The sequence below is a fragment of the Petaurus breviceps genome, unplaced genomic scaffold (genome assembly GCF_028583685.1).
Source record: "Petaurus breviceps papuanus isolate PSGF00001 unplaced genomic scaffold, PetGlider_PUasm1.0 38, whole genome shotgun sequence".
Lineage (NCBI taxonomy): Eukaryota > Metazoa > Chordata > Mammalia > Diprotodontia > Petauridae > Petaurus > Petaurus breviceps.
Window position 1 is genome coordinate 85041881 of NW_027186304.1, and position 25613 is coordinate 85067493.

Below are 25613 nucleotides of genomic sequence, written 5' to 3' on the forward strand. Positions count from 1 at the left end.
GCATTTCAGGGATGAAAGAATGCCAGAGCTAGGGCATTCGGAGAGGCAGTATATGTGAGAAATGGCACAAAGGCTAGTTTGTCTGGATTGTGGAGATCATGGAGGGGAGCAATGTATAATTAGTCTGGAAAGGCGTTCAGTGATTACTATGTGCCAAGCATTCCGCTAAGTGCTGAGGATACAAAGACAGACAAAAACACTATCCCTGCCCTCAAGGAGGCCACATTCTAATGGAAGAGACAACATGTAAAATAGCTGTGCGTTTGGTAACTGACTGGATGTGGGGATAGTGAGGAGCCAATGATGACCCCAAGGCTGGAAATCTGGATGGCTGAAAGAATGGTTGTCCTCTAGATATAGGAAAGTTTGAAGGAGCAATAGGTGTTAGGGGAAAAACATCATGTGTTGGACATGATGAATATGAGATACCCATAAAACATCCAGCATAGTCTAATAGACATATAATAGTCTTAATGGACATAAAGTCTAAAAGACAGTTGATGATACAGGACTAGAACCAAGGAGAGAGTTTAGGATTCAATTTGTGGATCTCAGAATTCTCAGTATAGAGAAACTTAAGGCAAAGGCTTAGGAGGAAGTTTGGGGTACCTCCCCCCAGTTTATGAAGCAGGAAGCAAATGATGATCTAGAAAAGGAGACTGGAACAAAAAGCGATCCAGCAGGTAGGAGGAAGATGAAAGCAGTGTCGCAAAAACCCAGAGAGGAGACAGTATAAGGGAGGGGATGATGGTCAGTAGATCAAAAAGGCTGAAGACTGAAGGATCTTCACATTTGTCTTTAAGAGATTGTTAGTAATTTTGAAGAGACCAATTATAGTTGTGATGAAGTCGGAGGTGAGATTGCACAGGGTTGAGAAGAGATTAAATGAAGGTGATGGGAATATAAACAACTTTTTCTAGGAGTTTGTCTCTGAAAGGCAAGAGAGATAAAGGATGAGAACCTGAAGGAATGAAAGGCCTTAGAAAGTGCTTAGGGTTTTGGTTTTAGTTTTCTTAGGATAGAGCTGACTTCAACGTGTTTGTAGACAGCAGGAGAGGAACCAGTGGCATATAGGCAGAAAACAAAAATGGGAAAAGGTATGGTTGTAAGGGTAGTTTGCTAGAGAAGATTGGTGGGGATGGATCAAGATTACATGTAGAGGAATTGACTTTATAGAGAAGGGCTTCCTCATTATTAAAGACTAGAGAAAAGGAGAGAATGGGGGATTATGCAAAGAAAAGGTTGTGAGATATAGAAAATGGGCAAGAGAAAGCTCTCAGTAAATGGCTTCTTTTTTTTTTTTTTAAAAGCAATCGGGGTTAAGTAACTTGCTCAAGGTTACACAGCCAGTTATTTCTGGGTGTGGTGCTGAGTATCTGAGCCCAGATTTGATCCAGGTCATCCCGACACCTGGTGCTCTTATTCGCTGAGCCACCTGACCGCCCCTAAGCAATTGGGGTTAAGTAACTTGCTCAAGGTTACACGGCCGGGTGTTTCTGGGTGGGTGCTAAGTGTCTGAGCCCGGGATTCGATCTCCAGGTCTTTTCAACCCTGGAGCCCGTGCTCTTACTCGCTGTGCTACCTGGCCGCCCCTAAAATGGCTTCTTTTCACTGTAAAGTACTAACTGAAGTTCTTAGAAATATCTCATTTAGACCCTCATCTAATACATACTGGTTATGTGTGTGACCTTGGGAAAATTACTTCATCTCTTAGTGCCTGAGGCTACTCTCTCAGATTGCCTGGTACATAGTAGGGCTTACAACATGTTTGTTGATGAAGGTATAGATCTGCTTGAGTAGAGCAAGCTTCTGTCCTGGAGATCCCTATAGTAAATCATAGGTCTCATACTCACCCTGCCCCACCGCCCCAAAAAAAAGAAGAAATGGAAATTACATTAACTCAAAAGAACATTATAATAAAAAAGGATTCTTCAGTGTTTAAGAGGGCCTTTCTTGGAAATAGGCAAACATTGTTACACTGGCATATATTAACTTTTAACTTACTAGTTGATTTCAATGTCACTTATTCTTCTGACTTTGAGTACAAAATTGAGTGTCTTTGAATAAATTTTGAGTTTGATTAGCATGGCAAATTTGGCGTTGATTAAATGACAACTTTTAAGTTAATATCGCCAGAAAGTTTTTCCCATAAATTTGGCAATTACTTAACACTATAATCCTAAAGAACCACCACCATGCTGGTATGTATCAAAATCTAATATTCCTTTTTTACTTTTATCTTCCACTTTTTTCTTTTTTTCATTTTCTAGTTCTAATAACAAAGTGTAGCTTTTACCTCAGAGATGGTAGGTTCCATCCCTACCAGTGATCTTATTTTTCCTGCTTAAAGCATTTGAATGTTTCTCCTCTTTGGCAGCTCTGGTAGCCTCCCCTGTAAGCAACTGAGCAGGTAATGCTGAGATTTTCTGTAAGAAAATGTCAGATATGTCACTGTTGTTATCTGACTTTGCTAGGCATGAACTCTAGTTTTACAAAAATTCAGTACGCATGTTGAAGTATGATAAATTGGGCAAGAAAACGTGAAGGATGCAGTAGCTCTTGTTGATTGGGATAGGAAAATTTCAATAAGCAATGAATCTTACATTGGAAGAACTAGGTTATTTCAGTACTTAGCACCAAGGGGTTTTGGTTTTTTTAAGGATTTATTTATTGTAGGAGGGCAGTATGATTTTCAGTCTATCCCTGTCAAAAAAGCTAAGCCTTTAATCTGTTACATAATAAAGTCTTAAGGTACCTTGTTGATAATTCAGCCCTAATTCCCAATAACTACTTATACTTTGTCTTATGAAATCAGATTTATTTTCTTTTGCAAAAACCAAGCGTCACAAGACCACAAATTTCAGAAATTATGACAGTTGTGCCAATAATGAGGTTTATCCTAGCATCTGTTTTAAGAGGATTTTTTTCTTAAAATGAAGGTCATTTGGAGAGTAGGTGTACTTTTCTGTTTCAGAAAAACACCATTAGAGAGTTGAAGTCCTCTAATATTGAAATAGACATTCTCAAGGACCTATCCCTAGAGTAAAATGAATTGGGCAATACTCCAGGAGGCTAAACTGCTTGTGCTAGGATGAGATAGGAGAGGGGCGACAATAAAGAAGAGTTCTACCAGCCAAAAAGAAATGGGGGTAATAGAGGTATGAGTAGGTGCTAAATGTCCTCATCATTTCCAAAAGCTGCCTTTCTATTCTACTCCCAGAGTTGCCTATTATCCTTTTGTGGCTTTTTTTTTCCACTTTAAAGCTATTGATGATTGATTTTAATCTGATTTTTCTCTAGTAGAATTATAGTCTCATCAGTATGATTGATTATTCCCCCAAAGCAATGCAGACCAAAACCCACCCATACCTGCTTGTCTGTTGTGTGTTTTATATGTGTTTTCCCATGTATTTGCTCCAGGGGGAGGGAACAAGTTTTTTCCAACATACTTAAGTACCTTCCTTATCTTCTTGAAGTGTGGATATGAAAAGCATTGTGCACCATCCATTGGATATCCCCATGATATCTTGCCACATGACTGGCTGACCTTTTCTGATTGCTCATCTTTTATACCACTTTTTTGGACTGATTCCTTATTTTTAATGTGCTGCAGCCTGCTCAAACCCTCCATATATCTTATTTCCCTATGAACCATTTTCACTTTAATTCTTAAAATAATTAGTATTCCATGACTTGTAACTATGTGATATCACCAGAAGAATACTGATATTAAAAGGTGAACCTTTACTTCAAGTAGAAGCTTAGGGTCATTAAAGGAATTGTATAACTTCCCAGAACCTGTTTATGCCTATATAAAAACTTTGAAGGAACAGCACATATTACCTTTTCCCCAAGAACAGCCTTTATCCAAACATACTTGTATGTGTGTGTACAAGAGCAAGTACACAACTCTTGAAGTATATAATGTCTTCCCATCTCCCTCCACTTTATTGTAAACCCACCCATTTTCATGTGGTCTTCTATACCAGGGATATTCTAAAACAAGCTACTTGGGCTCACCTGGATCCTCCTAAAAGACACCACAGGTTTCTAAGGATAAGAGATGGGGCTACCCTTCAGATTAGTGTTCATTCGACTGCTTTTTGTTTGGTTGTAGTTTCCCTGGATAAATATGAAGCATCTTACGTGAAAAGTAAAGCCTTCCCCTTAGAGACAAAATAACTAATGGAAATCCTGATGAGAAAATTGTTTGCAGTTTAGACGGGATGAGAAATTTGCTGTTGATGACAAACTGTCTTTGTATTTTATTAACAACATAAAAATATTTTAGCAGTTTATGGTGGTCTTAAATACTGGAATATAGCCACAGTTCTGATTGTTAACTGATTAATATTGATCTTATTTCTTTTTACTGTGGTTTTCCTTTTTGTTTTTAAAGAGACTTATGAAAGCAATGAGCAATCGTGAACATATGAAAACAATACCCATTATTTACCAGACAGACTGAATTTGTATTACTGATTTTTATAAACAAGCTATTATTTTTTTAGTTTAGTAGTAGGATTGTAATTGTATAAATCATATAAACTGAAAATTACGTGCTTCAATCTAGATTTAAATCCAGATTCTTTTGTTAGAGAAGTTCTAAACCCCTGGAAAAATAATGTGGAAAAACTTGGGCTATAAAGGAGAAACTCAAGCTCCTTCACTACTAGTAGGGGTTTGTCTTCTTTGGAATCCTGGGCCAGAGAAATGAAGTAGTAATGAATAGTGTTGGACTTGGAGAGACTTAAGATCTTAGTTTGAATACTGCCTTAGGCACTTACCAGATCTGTGACCCTGGGCAAGTCACTTAATCTCTCCCAGCCTCATTTTCCTCAAATGCAAAATAGGGATAGTAGCATCTACCGCACAGAGTTAGGATTAAATGAGATAAAATTTATGTAAAGTTTTTTGCCATCTTTTAAGTGCTACATAAATACTACCTCAGGTTACAGATGCTTCTGGCAGATAGTATAAATTAAATTGATGTTTTTCTGACTTAAAAAAATAGAAATTAATTTGGGGGGGGCTTTAAGTTTTGCTTATATTTATCACTTCATTGAAACTGGTTATTTTACTCTTTGAAGACCATCAATTAGCCTACTCCCCCACTACCCCTGCCAAAAGGCCCTAAATGTCCAAGGAAGGCACACTTTCTTTTTAAGTCTTGAGAAGGAACTTGTAGACTGATGACTTTTAAAGAGGTAGAAGAAATATAAAAAAAAAAAGTAGTATATAATCATAATAAGGAAACACCTAGTAATTTGCCACTGATTCCAGAGGCAAGGGGAATAGAGAGCAACTTCTGTGGCTTGAACAAAGTTAGCATATATCCATGCCTAAGATAAATGGTTATTTATAATTGGGGTAGTTCCAGTATTTCTACTTTTTTGGAAACCTGATTAAAGTTCTCAAGAGTTGTGTGCTGATTTGGGGTGAAAGAAAAAGGAATCATGATCATCTAAGCCCTTCTAAGAAGCTATTCGGAGGGTTCAAGAATAGTCCTGAGGTGTATAGGGAGGAAAGCATTAGCTAGAAGGAAAAGAGGTCTGGATGTCCCCCAGATAAAATCATTTTCATAGTTCTTGTATGAAATGATTTAATATAGGAGGAAATAAGCATGAGATCATCCAGGTCCAGCCCTTAAAGTAAATAAAAAGTTAGAAGAATCTGGTATTCTGTTCTTGAGGTACAATGACATTGTTGAAAAGGAAGAGGAAATAAGATTTCATAGTGTTGAGCATTAATAATTTTGGCTGATATAATTACTATGAGCTTTGTAGAGAAAACCAATTCTCAAATTATTAGTGATTTCTAATCTGCAGATTGAATTAATGATCTCTGATGTACCCTGTCTCCTGATTATAAATAGATCTGGGACTAAGTTCTTTAGATAAGTGACTTATCTATTGAGTTATAGTTGATCCTGGTATGCTGTACATAAACTTTCAGCTTCAGAGGAAGATTACCTACTAAGCTAAAAAAGGGTAGGAAGAACATTCATAAAATCTTGAGCTTCTCACCTGAGGGAAAGGACTGTCTTTTCCCTTTCTTTGTATCTCCAGTACTGAACACAGAGCATGGTGCTAGTAGGAAGACTTGTTGACTGAACTGGAAATTTGAATTCTAATTGCCAATATGATGAAAAGAGAGAAATGACTTTTTAAACCGTTAAATATTCTATTTACTGACTGTCAAATGCTAACAGTTACCTTTTTTTTTTTTGGAGGGCAGTTGGGATTAAGTAACTTGCCCAAGGTTACACATCTAGTTTTTTTGTGTGGGTGTTAAGTGTCTGAGGCCAGAGCCACCTAGCCACCCAAAGGAGGACTTCAAGGAACTTTTTTTTTTCTTTTTGGAGAGGGGAAGGTAGGGCAATTGGGGTTAAGTGACTTGCCCAAGGTCACAGGTCTATTTTTTGTGTTAAATGTCTGAGGCCACATTTGAGCTCAGGTCCTCCAGAATCCAAGGATGGTGCTCTATTCACTGTACCACCTAGCCGCCCCACCAACAGTTATCTTAATGGAATTGATACCTCATTAAGTCATCCAAAAAATTACAAGTTTTGCTCTGAACTCCATTTGGTGTTAAATTTTCTCTGTAACTCATTACACTTATGTGTGGAGCCAAGCAGAGCCTCTGGATGTATCTTGTATCATGCACCTCTTTGCCAGTCTGGTGAAACCCAGAGGACTCCCTTTGAGAATGTTTTTAAATGCACAAAAAATAAAATGAATAAACTTTCAAAGAAAACTAATTATATCAAAATACAGTTATCAAAATATTTTTTTTTAAAGTTCATCAACTCTAGGTTAAGAACCCCTGATTTAGTTCAACCACTTAATATTATAAATGAGAGAACAGTTTTAGAGAAAGTTAGTAATTTATCCAAGATGACACAGTTAATGGTAGAACCCAGGTTTCTTGATTACATCCAAGTTCATCATGCTTTCCAGTATAACACATTGCATCCTATAAAAAGCATAAGTCAATTAAAATTTTTAAGTTAACATTTTATTGATTACCTTTTTCACCTCATGGTTATTTCTGGATGTATCTCCCTACCCCACCCCATCTGAGGAACTTTCCTTTGTAACAAAAAAAGTTAAGTAAAATCAGCTAGCAGATCAACCATGTCTGACAATATAATATAATTAATATAATATAATATAGTATTCTTCACTGTAGGATCTCTGCTCCCATCCCCTTCTCCCCTTCACTACCACCCCCCTCCCTACACACACAACCACTTTACAAAAAAAGGAGGAAATGTATTTCTTCCTCTCTTGGGGGGAAAATGTTTATTACAATTAGTGTTCAGATTCACTTAGCATTCTCTTTACATTTACATTATTGTAATCATTATATATATATATATATATATAGTCCTGGTTCTGCTTACCTTGCATTGGATCAGTTCATACAAGTCTTCTCATGCTTCTCTGAATTCCTCTTTTGTCATTTATTGTGGTACAATAATATTGCTTGCATTGCATTAATATGTACACAATTTATTGAGTCACTCCCCAATCAGTTACTTTGTTTCCAGTTATTTGTACCTACCACAAAGAGTAGTGCTATGAATATTTAGTATTTATGAGACCTTTCTTCTTATTTTTTGACTTCCATTGAATATGTGCTTACGGATCTGATGGCCAAAAGTTATGAATAGTTGAGTGATTTCTCTTACATATTTCCAAACATTTCCAGAATGGTTGAGTCAGTTCACAGCACCACCCACAGTGCATTAGTGAACCTGGTTCCTGTAACCCCTTCAGTACTCTTTCCATCTTTCCCCACCTTTTCCAATTTCATGATTGGGAGGGTAAAGCTTTAGAGTTGTTCGAATTTATATCTTTTATTGCTGTCTTTGGACAGTCTTTTATATGTGATTATTGGTGATCTTTTGAAATTGTTTCTTGTTATTTTGTCTCTTATCTATTGGGAAGAGATTGAATTTTAAATATGAGACTTGAATTGGAGCAGTAGATATACTAGTACTGTTGTGAAATTTTTGTACTTCTGAGTCACCATTTGAAGTAACATCATCCCATCCTTTAATAGCAGCAGTCACTGTTTAACGAGCACTTATTTTTGCTGAATTATTAGTATTGCCATCATTCTAATCTTATCCACTTAAAGTCTAGCAGCTTCTTTTATTAGCTTTTTGGCTGCAAGGCAACTATAGAAATGTTCTTGCATATATGTATTAGATATTAACTGCTTCTGCAATTTAATTTGAAATCTCTCTAGCCACAAAAATAATAAATCAAAAGCCATAGGAGGGGTAACTTGGTGAAAATTTGACTCTTGGGCTTTTTCTCTTCCCTTTTCTTTACTTAAATAATAGAGACAGAACTATAGTGTGCCTTATATTTGTAAGGAAAAGATATCTTGCCTTAATTCAGAAATGACCGACCTATGTCTAGGTACCTTAGAGGATGCTTAACCTTTTTTTTGTATTATAGATCCCTTTGGCAAGCTGGCAAAATCTACAGACTTTTTCTCAGAGTAATGTTTTTTTGTTTTTGTTTTCTTTTTGGAGAGGGGAAGGGAGGGTAATTAGGATTACATGACTTGCCTAAGGTTACATGGCTAGTAAGTGTTAAGTGTCTGAGGCTGAATTTGAACTCAGGTCCTCCTGACTCCAGGGCCAGTGATCTATTCACTGCACCACCTAGCTGCCACTTGAGTAATGTTTTTAAATGCATAAAATACAAGATGTAGGATTACAAAGGAAACCAATTATATTGAAATGCAATTTTCAAAGTGTTTTCTTAAAAATGCTCATGGACCCCTACCTTAGAGAGCTACACCTCCATTGTTATCAATCTCGAAAGTCTTGGGAATGTATCACACAATTTGGTTAAGCATCCTTTCTGTCACTCTATATGTCCATTTAGATAACTCTTGATTGCTATCATTCAGTGGTACAAATTTCAAAATAGCTGTTTGCTAGAACTAAAATATGATTTCATAGAGTTTATATATTAATAAAGGTTAGGTTTGTGTTTAGTTAACATTTAAAGGTAACTTCATAATTGAGAAAAGAGATTTTCTAAATAGTTCTATGAGTATAGTAAAGTTTCAAAGTTTTGGTGGTCAGCATCTTAAAACATTAACACTTGCAAATTTAAGAATCCTAGTTCATTTAACCCGTATCTTTTTTCTAGGTTCCCAACTCTCTGATTTCCCTTCCCCCTGTTTAAGCATTTGACTAATTTTTCACCTATTTTTAGAATTTTTGAATTAGTTTTACAAAGTTTTGTATGTCTTAGTGCCTTAAATAGAGTTCTGCACCATCAGTACATTAATTACATAAACTTTTGAAATGGAGAGGAGGGATCTTAAAAAAAAGAACCTCAAAATATCACCTTACTTTCATATAAGAAGATAAAATTTCCTTTTTTACATTTTGTTTATGGATGTTTTTTGTTTTGGTACAAAATGCACTTCTCTAAAAACTCCCCAATAAAATATATTTCTCCAAAACAGATTAACAAACCTTCTAATTACATGATTGCTAATGATTAGAGAAATGCTAATTAAAACCATTCTAAGTATTATCTTACACTAATCAGATTGACTAACATGGTAGAAAAGGAAAATGACACACACTGGAGGGGATGTGAAAAATAAGTATACCATTACACTGTTGATGGAGTTGTGAACTGGTCCAACCATTCTGGAGAACAATTCGGGGCTAAAGAATTAGAAATTGTGGGGATGCCCATCAATTGGGGAATGACTGAACAAGTTGTGGTAATATGATTGTGATGGAATACTTTTGTGCTATAAGAAGTGATGAGGGAGATAATTTCACAAAAACATAGGAAGACGTAGAAGAATTGATGCAAAGTGAAGTGAACAGAATAAAGAAAATATTGTAAACAATAACAGCATTATTGTAAGGGTGAGCAACTGTGAAAGACTTTAGCTACTTTGATTAAGACAGTGATCCAAGACAGTTCTAAAGGACTTATGATGAACAATGAAAAATCTCTACCTCCAGAGAAAGAACTGATGAATTTTGAGTGCATATTGAAGCATGCTTTTTCACTTTCTGTATTTTTCTTGACTTTTTATTTTTTGCAACATGACTAATAAGGAAGTAAGTGTTTTTCATGAGCATCTATATAATGTTATCATATAGCTTGTCTTCTCATGGGGTGGGAGAATTAGAGGGAGGGCAAGAATTTAGAACTCAACATTTAAAAAAATGAATTAGAAAGTAAGAATGGTGGGCTAGAGCCAGATTATGAGAGCTGTAGGGGTTTTATTTTATTCATCCTATAGGCAATAGGGAGCCACTGGAGATTGTTGAACACAGGAGGGATATTATCCTACTTATGCTTAGGAATATTTATCTTGGAGGTTGTGTAGAGGGAATTGTAAAATCGATTGCAGAGGTAAGAGACTCAAAGTTCAGTTAGAAGGCTATTGTCCAGAGGATAGGTGATCGGACCTAAACTAGGAAGATCACTTGGTGGTGAAGAAAAGGAAATGGATACAAGATATGTTTTCCAGGTAATAGTAATGGCAGTAAGATCTAGCAACTCATTAGATGTGGGTGGGTGAGTAAGGGGGAAGAGTGGTAGATACCTAGGTGAACATGGAGCCAGTTAGTGATATCAGACAGAGGAGACCAAACCACGTAGTGGAAGGAATGGTAGGTTTAGTCAGGAGACCTTAGAGCCCTAAATCCAAGTGTCAGAGAAGTGAGGAAACTGGGCCATAATCATAGAACTAGTAAGTGTCATTTCTCATTTATAAAACAGAGGCAGTGTTTGTTACCTATAGGTAACCATGGGGTTGTGGTGAGGAGAAAGGGCTTTGTAAATTAAAAGCACTTCATGTTTTTAATCAGTTAATCAGTCATGTTTGAGTCTTTGTGACCTCATTTGGAGTTTTTTTGGAAAAGATGCTGAAGTGGTTTGACATCTCCTTCTCCAACTCATTTTACAGATGAGGAAATTGAAGCAAGCAAGGGTGAAGTGACTTGCCCAGGGTCACAGAGCTAATAATTTTTGAGGTTGGTTTTGAACTCATGTCTTCCTGACTTCAGGGCTGGTGCTCTATCCATTGCACCTAGTTGCCCTTTAAAAGCACTACTAAACATGTAAGCTAATAACAATCATATTCCTATCCTAGAAGTACTTTATCATCATTCATCACATTTTTTTTGTATTTTTGATTAATAACCTGCCTGCTTCTAACAAGAGTGTGAGGCAGTAAGGTATTTTTTCCTATTCCTATCATAATCTCCATTGTGTTTTTTAGAATATTATGGGCCTAACCTTGAGATTCTTCCTCTGATTAGTATAATAGGGAATTAGAAAAGCTCTGAGGAAGGATGCTTTTTAGAAGTGTTTTCTTGATCAAGAGAATACTATACATATGCGTTAAGAATGTTTCTCTTTTGAGAATTTGAATTTCATTAGTGTCCATTAATTTGATTTATTCACAAATAGAAATTTAAGTATGCTTTTGTCTACATCTTTAAAATGTCATCAGTCTCAGAATTTCAAAGCCACACTTTGCAGATACAGCATTTCTTTGCATTTGTTTAGTTTTCAACTAATTTGTCCTGACACTGCAGCTGCAGTCCTCTTTGTGCTGTAAAATCTTTCATTAAGGACCCCAAGAATGAACTAGAGGACTTTTGGAAAGGAGAGGGAAGGAGTAATAGACTGTTAAGAGTTAATTTGCCGTAAACCTGTAAGGACAAATTACTGAAGATGTGACATAGCTTATAATTGTTCATTTAGTTTCACTCATGTGTTTAAGAAGTCATTAAGACTATGCAAACATAGGAAAACATGAGGTTTACAACTACCATTGAAAGTTACTTATGGGGAAAAAGAAGTTGCTTATGCTTTTAAGAGAACTGTTGAGATATTATGGAAAATATGTGGGATATTTCACAAAATGTTGTAGCATCAATTAGAATTTCAGTGTCCATCTGTCTTCCTGTTTATACAAAACTTTCTGACTGAACTATTTAGTAAGAATTTGATATTGTAGCTTCTTGGTAAAACTCTTCATTTCAGAATTCAACTTTTAAAATTTGTCATATTTGGCCAAGGTTGAAATATACAATGCAACCATTTATGTATAGCTGTAGGTCTTTATAGTAAAAAAATGGCAAATTATATACCATGTGAAAAAGGATAGATGACCTTTTAAGGTCCCTTGCAACTGCAAACCCTCCCATTTTATAATGTGACAAAGCATTGGGCAGTTCTCTAGAATGTGAAACCCCCAGGGATGAGGGCCCCAACCTTTTTCCTGATGTTCAGACCTACTTTGTATTTTCCCGAAGTTCTGTGATGGTTGCTGAGAAAGCATGCAAGTCTCTGCCAATTGAACTGCCTGCTGGTATCCCCTGCCAGCTATGGGGAAGCAGGCATAATGCCAACAGCCAGCTTGAGTTCTGCCCAGGTAAGTCTGACAGTCAGTGATAGACTGCTGTCTACTGTTTGGGGAACCCACTGACCTAAATAATCACTTATTATCATCTGGGTAACAAAGCCAAACTTCTTTCAGGTGGACAGTGTGGACTGGCAGAAATTCATCTGGTAATTGTGTAACTGGTGTTTTCCACTTTGGCACCACAGCCGTAGACTCGTACATAAGCTGTTGGATTGTGCATTTCAAATATTTGCCAATATCTTTTTTTCTCATGAGTATTCTGAAACAAGAGAAAAGCTCTCAGAACCTTACTCTGAACTGACTGGTGTCATAGCAACTGACATTTCACCCTTTGCTGATCCCTACCTCATTCTTGGTGTAATATTTGTGTGCATTAATAATGCATTATGAAGTGCCACATTTCATTCTGCCATCAAACCATGTCAACCAGTGAATACCTTGTACTAGTCATCTCATACAGCATCTACCAAACTGCAGGGGACAAGAATAATTAGGAAGATAAACTAGTACATAGAGTCAGGCTGCTTTTGAAAATTACCAAATGTGATGCTTTCCATATAAAAACATGTAAAAATAAAAAGTACATAAAACCTTTTTCTTGTTTATGATAGGATTGATGTTGATTAAGTAATTTGCTGTTGTTCTTGTGAATTTAAAGCCTGAGTTTATTTGTAAAAGCATAAACAACATAGTTGATTCCTTCCATACAAGCTGCTGAGGAAATTTAATGGAAACTCAGCACTCAGTCACATATTGTATTATGCTACAATGTGAAACCTAAGCCAGGGTTTAGAAAGGAGACTGATTAAGTGGTAATGATTTGAACATCCTCATCCTAGTCCTTGCTGTTGGGTGTTCATTCGTAGAGTAGTTTTGTGGTGCCTACAAAATGACATTCTTTCTAAAGAAAGGCCTTCAACTGATTAGCCAAAGAATGTTTATCTTAGAGCTATAGAGAAAGCTATAGCAAATTTAGCTTTTATTCACAGAAAGCCAAATTTATCCTTGATGGGGAACAGGATTGGGAAACTGCTAACCAGAAACAAAGTTTCCTTTTGTAAAATGCTGTTCGGTACAGTTTTTTGTTAGCTGTTAAAAGTGGGACAACTCACTGAGGAGTTTTTCTGGTTTTATCCTCTAATTATACTGTGTCCACAAGATACCAGTTGAAAAGCAGAAATCTCCATCAAACCAAGGTTGTTTTTCATGGATTTCTTGAAGTTAGTTACTCTTAAGTTGGGGGGCATACTTGGGGGGGAGGCAGTAAGGTGGTTTTTCTTTCTGTATGAAATTGACCTAAAATGATTGACTTTTGTGACAGATGGACATTTCCTAGAATGTTTGACCCAGTTGCCACATTATACAAAAAGATGCACAAACCAAATGCTAGTTTCTTTTTTTTTTTTGAGGGGGAATGGCAGGGCAATTGGGGTTAAATGACTTGCCCAACATCATACGGCTAGTAAGTAAGTGTTAAGTGTCTGAGGCCGAATTCAAACTCAGGTCCTCCTGACTCCAGGGCCAGTGCTCTATTCACTGCTACCTAGCTGCCCCTCAAGTGCTAATTTCAAAGAAAAATATAATCTGTTTAAAGATGCCATCACAACTGGGAAGAAGTTACCATTATCACTATCAGAATCCGATAGCCAATGAAGCAAAAATAGAACCCAGTTAAACTTCTCTCTTCTACCAGATGTACAGAGAAGAAAGTATCTTCCAAGGTCTACAGGAATGGATAGGCCATTTAATACCTATAGGCAAAAATGTCGTATAAGAATATGTAAAGATTATTAGAGCAAAACTACTTTGCATTTTTCTAAACACAAAAACCAGACACCTAGAATTAGACTGTAAACAGCCGTTGTATTCTTGTTTGCAGCAGACATGATTCAAAGTGTCACTTAACCAAGTAGCAAATGTTAGGATTTTATATCATGTAAATTTCTCAGGAGTTAATGTTGGACCATTTAGCACATATATATGTAGAAATTCTTAAAATTACTTTGGTTAATTCTCTTCCTTTCAATCTAGTCTTAAAAAGGTAATAAGAACTGATTTAGAATTTGTCCTTAGTGGTTCTTGACCTACTACTACTTTTGTGATACATTTAGAGACTATAAAGACCATCAGCCAAAACAGTATTTGTTCCTAACTAAAGACCTGGAAACACACAAATACTTTTCCTGGCCTATTTTGAGGATATGTGTGCTCTGTAACAACGTAACTTTATTTTATTTATACAATTGAGTATTCATTCTAGAGTTTAAGCCAGAGCCTGAAAACAGATTTTAATGTCCTGAAACAGGGGTTCTCAAAATTTAGGGTTCATGAACCATTTCAGCAGAAGACAATCAAGATAATGACATGACCTACCTACCCCAGCCACTCCTACTTGACGGTGCTAAAAAAAAAAAAAAAAGTCAAAACTTCTGCAAACTATATTATCTTTAACTTGTGGCCACCAAGGGCCTAGTATTGCTACTTATTTTAGGAATACTAGAAAAATTAATGACACAGTCCATACCGTTGAGTGAAAATCTATTTGGGGGGGCTGTTAATACTGGAACAAACAATGCTACAAGGCAGTCTGTGTACAATTAAGTACTAAACCGTATAGTACATAGTGTCATATAGGATTTTGGGGAAAGGAGGATCAGTTATTGTGGACGGGCATATTCTGAGAAGACTATAAACAAGGTTGAGTTAAGAGTCTATGATGTGGGATTCTTGTTGGGATTAAGTGAGAGAACATCTGTGAAGTACTTTGAAAAGTGTAAAGCACTATACAAATATAATAGTAATGCCACTGGCTTATTTATATAGCTCTTTATAACTCATAAAGCAGTTTCACATAATTATTTCATTTTGATCATCCTCATAGCAACCCTGTGAAGTAGAAAGGGCAGGGGACATTTTCATCTTATGGATCAAGAAACTGAGACTGAGTGCTATGACTTGCCTATGATCACACAGCTAACAGCCCCTACCCCCCCCCCCCCCCAAGGGCCTCCAGCTTGGGCTCCCACAGACCTAGATTTATCTCAGGGGAAAGTAACTAGGGAAGTCTTTGAAACAAAGCTTAGCTATGGCTCATATTTAGGATATCTCCAAAATGTGGGGAATAAGGTCCCTTTTTGAAAACATATTCACTATAACATATGAATATTAGATAGAGGATAGAGGCTTATTTTTTCCACCATAGAAAATGCTTAACCTGTAAAAGACTCACAAGCCTGCATTAACAAATGCAGGAACATGAAACAATAATATGCTCATTATATTCTCCTGGGAGGTAAAAATAACTGTAAAACTGTCAAACAGATTTTTCAATTTCACATTCACCTTGGACCTGTGTTGCCTCAGTAGTTCACCAGGGTGGCATTCGGGATTTTGCACTGCAGGGTCCTCCTGGCTGTGGTCATCTTCCCTGAGAAACATTGTGCTGTTCTGGAAATTGTCGTCTGCTAGGCAGCCAACACTCAACTCAAAATGCAAACTTTCTGACTCCAAGTCCAAGAGTCTTTATACCCTATACCCTGTGCGATCTTTCTTTGAAAGAGATAATTAAAAAGGAGATCATCCCAAGTGAATATCAGACAGTAAGACAGATAAGGAGACAGAAGCAAAAGTTTTGCATTGCTTAGTAGTGGAAGTTAAGCTTGTTGGGTTTTGTTTTGTTTTGCTTTAATCATTTATAAGAAGTGGGATAGAGTGGATACAGTACTAGGTTTGGATTCTGATACCACTCCTGACAGTTACTAGTTGGTCACCAAGGGTAAGTCACCTAAACTTCCTGAGCCTCATCTGTTTATCCATAAAATGGGGCTGCTGTTGATAACAGTCCATAAAGTTCTTTGCAGACTTAAAAATGTTACATGTGTCGGTTGCTAACATAATTTTTTAAGTCGTCTGGGACCAGATTATGCAGGAAATTGAATGCCAAGCATAATATAGATTTTAGAGTATTTGCTAAAGAGCCATTGAAGATTATTGAGTAGGGTGAGGACATGATGGAGATGGTTTGCTAGTAAAATTAATCCAGCAATCTATGCAAGATTTACTAGGGGATATAGGGACAAACTTCACTGCTTTTGACAAGACACCAACAAGGTTGTGGTGGAATAAGCACTGGATTTGGAAGCCAAAGATTTGAGTTCAAATGCCAACTCTTGCCAATTAGGATGTGTGTGGTGTTGGGCAAATCATATCCTGCCTCTGAGCCTTAGTTACCTAATTTCTTTAAAATAGAGGGGTTGGATTAGATTTTAAAAGCACTTACTTTGCATCTACAATGTACTCTAGTACACTCTGCTATTCATTGTGGCTAAAAAGACAAAGATCTATTTGATCTGTACATGTGCTCATATAAGTATATTAAAAAAAATATAAAAACAAAAGGGTAATCTATTGGAGGCCAGTAATTAGGTGGGGAGAGAGGAATTAGGAGAGGTCTCAGGTAGGAGATGGCTCTTGAGATGAGCTTTGAAGCAAACTAGAGATTCTGAGCGGTGGAGATGGGGAGACAATTCATGGTGGGTAGGGACTATGCAAAAGCCACTGAGATGGACCATCTCGTGTGAGGAACAGCAAGGCTGATCAATTTGACAGGACTGTGGAGTTCTTGAAGTAAAGTAATGTATAACAACGCTTGAAGGGCTTTAAATGCCAGACAGGAATTTGTCTTGTGAATATGATCAAGAAGCCTTTAAAATGAAGAGAGGCAGAGAATAATAGGTATCACATAGAAAGGATAGCTGAAAAGAGGATCAGTAAGTCATTTATGGGATCTGAAAACCAGCAGATTAAACCCATGAACTCAAATGTCTATACACAAAAAAGCAGAAAGTATGACAAACAGGATAAACTAGAGATCCTGATGTAAGGAAACACGTTTGGTCTTCCAGGCATCACTGAAATTAGAACTTGTCCCTGAATGTGGTGCTGGAAAGATAAATCCTATACAAAAGGAATAGAATAGATAAAAGGGGTGGCAATGAAGCATTGTATGTACCCATAAGACCCATTTATGAGGAAATTCAAGAACCCAAGGAGCAGGCATAATGGAGAATGTTTGGGTTGATGCTCAAGGCAATGCATCGATGAAACATGTAAGATAAAATATAAATAAAAATTTAACTCCTCGAGAACAGGGAGTATTTTGGTTTTATATCTGTAATACACAAAACAGTACCCAGAACATTATAGATGCTTTAAAAGTACGTTTTGAATGATTAAGTCATCACCATAGGAGAAAAAGAAGTGATTTGTCACTGAAGTATACTAGAGAACTGAAAGAGGAATTAAATGAGGGATCTGGGGAAAGGATATCTCAAATCCATCATGAACGAGTAACATCCTAGCAATGGGAGATTTCAACGCTAAACATCGACTGGAGTTCTCTTTCCGCCAAAACGGTGGCTGAGAAGTTTGTGGCTTGCCTGTATGGTAATTTCATCCGTCTGAAAGGATGGCACCCAGTGCTAAAATAGAAAGGACAGGAATCTTTGAGTTCCTGCAGCTTGTGATCAAGGAAAGGAAAGATTAGATTTGGGCAGAACAGATTTCAAAGAGTTCACAGTGAGGATAGGCAGGATCCAATGACCTAATATAAGGGGAGTTGGCCCAAGAGGGATAGAAAGATCTCAAGAATGAAACCCTGAAGATAAAAAGAGAAGTTATTCCAAAGAGGTGAAAAAGAGGAAGAGAAATAAATAAGCATAAAGAGAACCCACTGACCATTCCAGATTTTTAAAAGCTATATGAAAGATGGAAGATAGAGTAGGTGATTGCATAAGAACATTTTTAGAAGCACTAACATGCAGAATAGCTGAGACTAATTAAGAATCCTAAGGACAACAAAGAAGGGTTTCCCTGGGATTTTTTTTTAAAAAGTTGCATTGAAGGAAAGGGAAGTATCAAAGAGACAATAGGATTGCTACTACTTAAGAGTATTTTGGGTGGTGAGAAGGCCAAACTATTCAGCTCTTATTTTGCTTGATATCTTCTGGAATTGTTCTTTGGAGTGGAAATGGTAGGATTATTTTTTAAAGTTAGGAGGGAGTTAAAATTGAAGTAAGATGATAATATAATAACTGTCTTTAATGAATCAAGTCACCAGAATTAGATGGGCTGTGTCATCTGGTACTGAACTAGCCAATTAAATTGGCAGTGTAATTGAGTAATTGTCAGAGACTAGGAAGATGTGGCTAGGCAGTACTTCATGAGAAGAAAAAAAGATCTGGAGAGTTTAGTAAACCATAACTGAATGAGTCAACTCCTTTTTTTTTTTTTTTCAAAGATACATAGTAATAGTGACTATACTAGACTACATTAAGGGGCAGCTTCCAGAAAGAGAGGGGTTTTTGTTCTTGTGATCTAGATATCTAGAACACTGTTCACTTCTGAAAGCCACATGTTAGAAATGACATAGACAAGGTAAAGCATATTCTGGTGGTGGCCAGGTTTTAGAAACTGTTATGTGAGAATTGGTCAGAGTTGGTTATGGGGAGGAGGAGGGGAAAGAAGAGGGATTTTCCAAATGAACATCTGGCCAGTGGTTAGGTTACACTTCTACGAACTGCTGAAGTTAGGTGATAGAGGGACCAGGTCCTGGTATAGAAGTAAGGAGTCTGGAACTGAATTGTAAAGGCAGCAGGGAGGAATATTGGAGTATCAGGGTAGGTGTGGTTGTATTGGCAATATATCATCTTGAGGAGTAAGAGTCAACCATCTTCCCACCCTTAGGCTGATCATGTAGCCTTTGTGGAAGGTCATAGCTTGGCCCCACTTTGAAGATCACTGATCTAGACCACTGCTTTAAAGAGCTGCCTCCCCTAACAGTGCCTCAGGATAGATGATCATACATGAAAACCCCATTATCTGCAACTGGTTCCAAGTCCTTGCCATAGGAGTAATACATTGTTGTATTAAGTAGACATTTACAGGACCCACTGTCTTTCTGATAAATGTAGAAGTTTTTGTTTTTGTTTTACTGAATTGGGAAAATAAAACATTTTGAAGCTAAAATTGAATTTCTGTTAACACAGTTTTATGTTTCAGATGAATTTCAGATAATATTAAGAGTAATTGTTGACACTCACTCAACTTTCTTTTTCAGACCACTAAAGCTTTTCTTCCTACAATGCTGGAGATTAATCATGGTCACATTGTGACAGTTGCAAGTTCCCTAGGATTGTTCAGTACGGCTGGAGTTGAGGTTTGTCAACTACAAATAAATCTGTATATATTGTCAAGCTCACTTGTAGCAATAGTAGTACTCTTTAGACAATGAAGCTATGAAGCCCATTAATGGCTCCCCCTGACCCCCACCCTGGAGAATTTCTGATCTTGCTAGTTAGAATGAGAATGACTTTTTGTAAAATTTCCCTTAAGAATCCAAACTTTTATCACAATTGACAGCAGTTATCAGTACTTAAACCTCTCAGTTGACAGAACGTTGTTTGTGCTAGTACTGGACCAGACAGAAGGACAAATACAGCTTCTACCTGGGTGTCAGGGAGGTTAATGGGGTCGATTTGTAGCTGCTAATGCTAGTGGCAACAGGAGAACCTTGACCAGAATTTGCCGTCCTGGACGGGACACTTGCAATCCCATCCAGGCAGCACCTGTAACGTACAGGTCACCATATAATACATTTTTGACCCCAGAGAGCAAAACTGAAGCAATACTCCCTCCCCCCCAGCCTATCCCCACCTTACATTGATATAGCATATACAAAGACACATACATACAGGATCATTTAAGGAAGGAGAAGGAAGCATTAACAATCAGGGGACCCAGGAAAGCCCTCCCATTGGAGGTGGTCCATAAGCTGACCCCTGAAGGAAGGTACAGAGGCAAAGAAGCAGAAGCCAAGTCAAGCCCTTATTAAAATGGATGGGGGAGGCACATGATACTTGCTTACTTAGGTTAATTCAACCCTGTTTCAGTGGATCAGAAGAGACAGCTATGGGAGATGGGAGATGTAGCCCATAAACCTCCTAAGAGTACCTTTTCATTTAAAATGACCTTCCTAATCACATACTAATTTTATTTTTTTTTAATTTTTTAAAATTACTTATAGAAACAATTTTTAACAAAATCACATTTTAAAAATTTAGTTCCAAATTCTCTCCTTCCCCTTTTTCTCCTCCTCCCCCATTAAGAAGGCAAGCCATTTGATATAGGTTATACCTCACAAATGAATGTTAAAGGTGAGCATGGCACAGTACTGGGTGTTACTAGGCATGTAAGAGAGCCACTGTGTCTTCCCTATAGGATTCTGTAAGACAAAGTAGAAAACATAGGTGCAGATGGACATCTTAAGAGAAGAGGCTGAACAAGACAGCTTTCAATCGAGGTTTATGGAAAAACAAATCTTTTCTACTCTGGTCAGGGGGATAAAAGTCCTGGTTTTGGTCTTAAGGTGTAGGTAATGAAGAAGGACATCCTTTTCACTATGCTGGGGGTGTGAGTTTCCCAAATTAGCGTTAACTTGAAGCCAAGCTATTTAATATATTTTTTTAAATTTGAACTTTAGCTTTAAAAAAGTCAGAGACTCAAACAAGTTATACTCTTAGCTAGACTAGTCTGCTTTGTTCTAGCCTTAATTTAAACAAACTGGTTTTTCAGTCTCATTTACTGAACAAGAGACCATTTGTAAACTTTCCAGACACTTCAAAGGCAACCTCTCTCCATCTTTAACTTTAGCTTGTTAGCTTTCATAGATCTTTGTGGTAACTTCCCCAAAGTAATGTGATACTTAGTTGCTGTGGCCAAAAAAAAAAAAAAGTTCATCTCTCTGTTGTCACTTTGGAAATATTATTTCTGCACTGACCCAAATCCAGTATCTGCCTTGAAAATAGTTTCCTTTTCTTTGTTCATTCACCTGTAACATTGCAGACATCTAACTAAAGTTAATAGGACCAGTACATCTAACCTGCTTTGACTTGGGGAGACTACTTAATGTTTCTATTCTTGCCTCTAACACAGGATTATTGTGCCAGCAAATTTGGAGTTGTGGGTTTTCATGAATCCCTGAGCCATGAGCTGAAGGCTGCTGAAAAGGATGGAATTAAAACGACATTAGTTTGTCCTTACCTTGTAGATACTGGCATGTTCAGAGGCTGCAGAATCAGGTAAGAAAAGCCCACCTTTCTCCTTTTCTATAAAAGGGGGCAAGAGGTGAGGGGGACTTGGCAATGCACTTGGCATTGGTTTTCAGACATTTATGGACTGCCTTGTTACCATAACTATTAGACAATGATTGCTAGTCTACATGTAAGAAAACTCATTAATATGTATTAAAATTAAAGTATAGGACTAAGCATCATATTGACAAGTTCACAAAAGTTAATATGAAATTATCAAATAGGAAAACAGAAAAGCATTCTCTTTCCTGAAGAGTTAACCTAAGCATTAAAGGTTTCTTCCCTTAGAGGTTATGTTTTTTAAGGTCTCTCCTATATTTCATTCAGAATTTCATTGGCCAGAGAAGACCCTATTACAGATCCCCTCTGCTTCCAAAGGATAGAAAGCATACCTATAACATCAAGACAGAATTTGTCAAGATGACTACTAATTTTTGCTTAAGACAAACAATTGCAGGATTTTGAGAAGTTATAACTTAGTTTCTATGTTACTGTAAGGGCAACAGTGGACAGCAGCTTTCATGTGGGTTTTGATCATATAGAAGAGAAGTCATGACAGCAGAGTAAAAATGCACATTTCTCCCAAGGAGGTTGTAGCCTAGGTTGTAGATCACCTGCTTTCTTCGAAAAAGGTGAGAGAAGAGACTGTCCTCCCAAGTGAGCAGATCCATGTGGGGTTGCCCAGAATGTCGCAGGGATGCCATTCCCAGGTGGAACAGACACTGGAGTGGCTTTCACTGACTTGAGCTAAGGATTAACCACTACAACCCATCCATAAGAAGATAAATGAGAGGCTTTGAGGAATTTGTTTAAATGACTGAGCAAAGAAAGACAGCTGAACTTGTTGCAGCTTGGTCAGAGCTTGTTCTTAACATGTTGCTTTTAACTGGAACATTCCATCAAAGCAGGTGGGTGGACGACTATTGCCGCATTTGCAAATGGGACACAGTTAAATGATCTGTCCCATTCTTAAAACTGAGTCAGAACAAAGAGTAGGATATAAATAGCCTTACTCCTAATTAAATTCTGTTTTCTTTTTTTTTCCAAATTTTGTTTCTGTTTTACTCTGAGTACTCCGCTGATGCTGTAGGTCTTGAGAAGCTCCCTGTAGCACTGAGCATTGTGATAAGCAGGGATTAATTAGCATAGTCACCTTCCAGTTACCTACACTAAGAGAAGAAGGAAGAAATAGTGAGTCCAAAGATGACATATGTTCAGAGATGGTGTAGACTCAAACACCAACCCAAACTCAGCTTTACTTCATCAGCCATGGATCTGATAGGTATTAGTGGGTAAATGGATAATAACCTTTAAAAAAGGATACATCAGGCTAATGGGGAAAGCACTGGAAAAGGAACCAAGGAGCCTGAGCTCTGCTTCCAGCTCTGCCTCTAGCTGTTGGTATGACTTTGGACAAGTCACTTCCCATTTTGTTTTGTTTTTTCCATCTATGAAATGGTAGGGATGAACAAAATAACAGAATAAATGTTCTTAGACTACTTAAGAAAATATTTTAGCATTTGTTCTTCAGTCATTTAAAGAAAGGTTCATTTCTCATGATAGCCCAAGCTATGCCATTGCTCCAACAACAGACATCACCCCCATATTTAGTGTTTGCACTTCACCTAAGTGCAGCCTTAGCCTTGGCCTCCCCTGGAGGGGCTACAAAAATCATTTGAAGGAATGTTTTTAACTTTATGATTTTTATCAAATTTAACTCTGTTGTATTGTATTAGAAAACAGGCACACTTGGCCTTTGTTCTTATTTTAGGTGTTTTTTTTTTTATGTATACCATTTTCAGGAAAGAAATTGAGCCTTTTCTGCCACCTTTAAAGCCAGATTATTGTGTGAAACAGGCCATGAAGGCCATCCTCACAGACCAGCCCATGATCTGCACCCCTCGTCTCATGTACATTGTAACTTTCATGAAGAGGTAACTTTTTTAGAATATCTTTGCATGCAACGTTGTCATCCTGGATGTCTTCTACTCCAGATGTTTTCTGAAACTAAGATCCTGTTTTTAAAATGATGATCAAATCTTCTCATTTCCTTTGCAGCATCCTACCTTTTGAAGCGGTTGTCTGCATGTATCGGTTCCTAGGAGCAGACAAGTGTATGTACCCCTTCATTGCGCAAAGAAAACAAGCTACAAACAATAATGAAGCTAAAAATGGAATTTAAGAATTTTCTGTCCAGATAGTCATTTGGAGCTGAAAACGATCAAAATGTTTCAAGGAGATGCACATCAGCATTTACTCTGACATTTTCTGGATCCTAAGCCTGTGCGAACTTTTGCAAATCAAATTTTTTTTATATAGACTGTAAATTAACTGACTAGAGTACTTGGAAAATGTGATAGGCAAAAATGAACTTAAGTAGCTGCCAACAGTGTCCTTTAATTAGGACATTAAAACAAGTCCATCTTGTTACAGAAATGCACTGTGTGCTATCTTCAGACGATCATTGATGTTGAAAATGAAGAAAAAGTCTAGAGATAGTAATTTTGGTGTATTTCAGGTGTGTTTTTCTTCAAAATTTCTCCAGGATTTATAAATTCATGCAATTGAGAACTCCTTTCAACCAACTTTTTGCAACTTGAAAGAATGATGGCAGTACTATTCTCTTTAGTTGTACTCATTTGCTCCAATTTGCAAAGGTGGTGGTTGGACTGTTTTCATATATGCATGTATCTTCAACAGTTTGCAAAAACAATTTTTAAATCTCCATCTATTGAAAGCTAAAATAATGTTCTTGAGTGTTATGGTAGAAAGCTGAACAGGTCTCTTCTATTAAAAGTTATAATAAATTTTCTAAGCCTAATTCCAAATTTTATATTTGAAAAACTTTATTGGTATCTATCCATCACTCTGGAGACCTAACTGTTTAGGAAAAATTTACATTTTTCTACCTATGAATTTTGCTGCATAAAGTGTCCTTCCCCCAGGAAGTTGCTGTATTTATATTTCTTTACCTGGACTCATGCCTAAAGTACATAGCAGCTCATCAAAGCAACAGTTTATATAAAATTCCCATTTTTGTGCCAACTATGATTATTAAGGAAAAAAAACTTACTCAATGGAGTGTGAAAGGGTGTAAAGATTCTTTCAGAAGTTTTATTCAAATTGTAGAACAGCAGATGACATTTTTACAGTATTTTTTTGTAAAGCAAACTATTTTGTGCCTTGAATTTGGTATCTGTGTATTAGTGAAACATTGTAAAAGTGAACTTCTACCTCTGTATCTAAATGTGTACCATTCACTTGTAAATTACTATAAACTATTCTGTGATTACTTTTTTAGAATGTCTCGTTTAAATAGTGACCAATGTCTTATGGCTATTAAAGAGAGCCATCTTTTATTAAATGATTGGGAAGTTTTGTAAAAGACTGATTAAATTGAAAGAACTAACTTCCAGATAACTGATTGTATGCCTGTCCGTGATTGGCCATGCTGCTGGGAAACACTGTCTTCTTTGACCACCAGGTTATACCTTAGGCTTTAAAAAAATATTTGAATGAGATGATCTTGCTAAAATACATTGTTAATATCCTCTCTACTCAGGTCATTTTAAATATTTCATACTGAATGTAGAAAAACAGGAGGTAGAAAAAAGTAAAATTCCACAAAACAACACTCTCACTACATGGATTCAGTTATGCTATAGATCAGCTCAACAGAACACAGGCCAATCCTTCACCAAGGGCTATGGCGAAGGCTTCCCCAATACCAGGATCAGAGAGGCCCTACTGAATAACCTCTATATGCATATCTTTAAGATCTATATTAGCTATAGATGTGTGTCTGTAAGATACATGTCCTACACATAGATCTTTATTTAAATGATTACATGTAAGTGGTGTAATCAAAGGTATTTGCATCCTCTGTATAACTTTAAATCACAGATTTAAACAAACAGTGGAAGAGTGGGATCATAGGGTTGAGTGGTTGCACCTTAAAAAGTCATTTATTGTCATTTGAAAGTCATCCAAAACAGATTAAAATCTGCCTTTTTTTTAATCCTCCAAAGA

At 36.9% G+C, this 25613-nt stretch overlaps 1 protein-coding gene across 1 annotated transcript in view; it reads left to right on the top strand.

Moving 5' to 3' along the window:
• The window catches only part of RDH10 (retinol dehydrogenase 10), a 38132-nt gene extending 13128 nt beyond the window's left edge, over window positions 1-25004 (top strand). Inside the window, exons 3-6 of the mRNA XM_069100122.1 lie at window positions 19553-19651; window positions 21427-21572; window positions 23387-23518; window positions 23643-25004. Coding sequence (XP_068956223.1) covers window positions 19553-19651; window positions 21427-21572; window positions 23387-23518; window positions 23643-23766 — 501 coding nt within the window. The 3' untranslated portion in view covers window positions 23767-25004. The remainder of the gene's footprint in view (window positions 1-19552; window positions 19652-21426; window positions 21573-23386; window positions 23519-23642) is intronic.
• The last annotated feature ends 609 nt before the right edge of the window (window positions 25005-25613 follow it).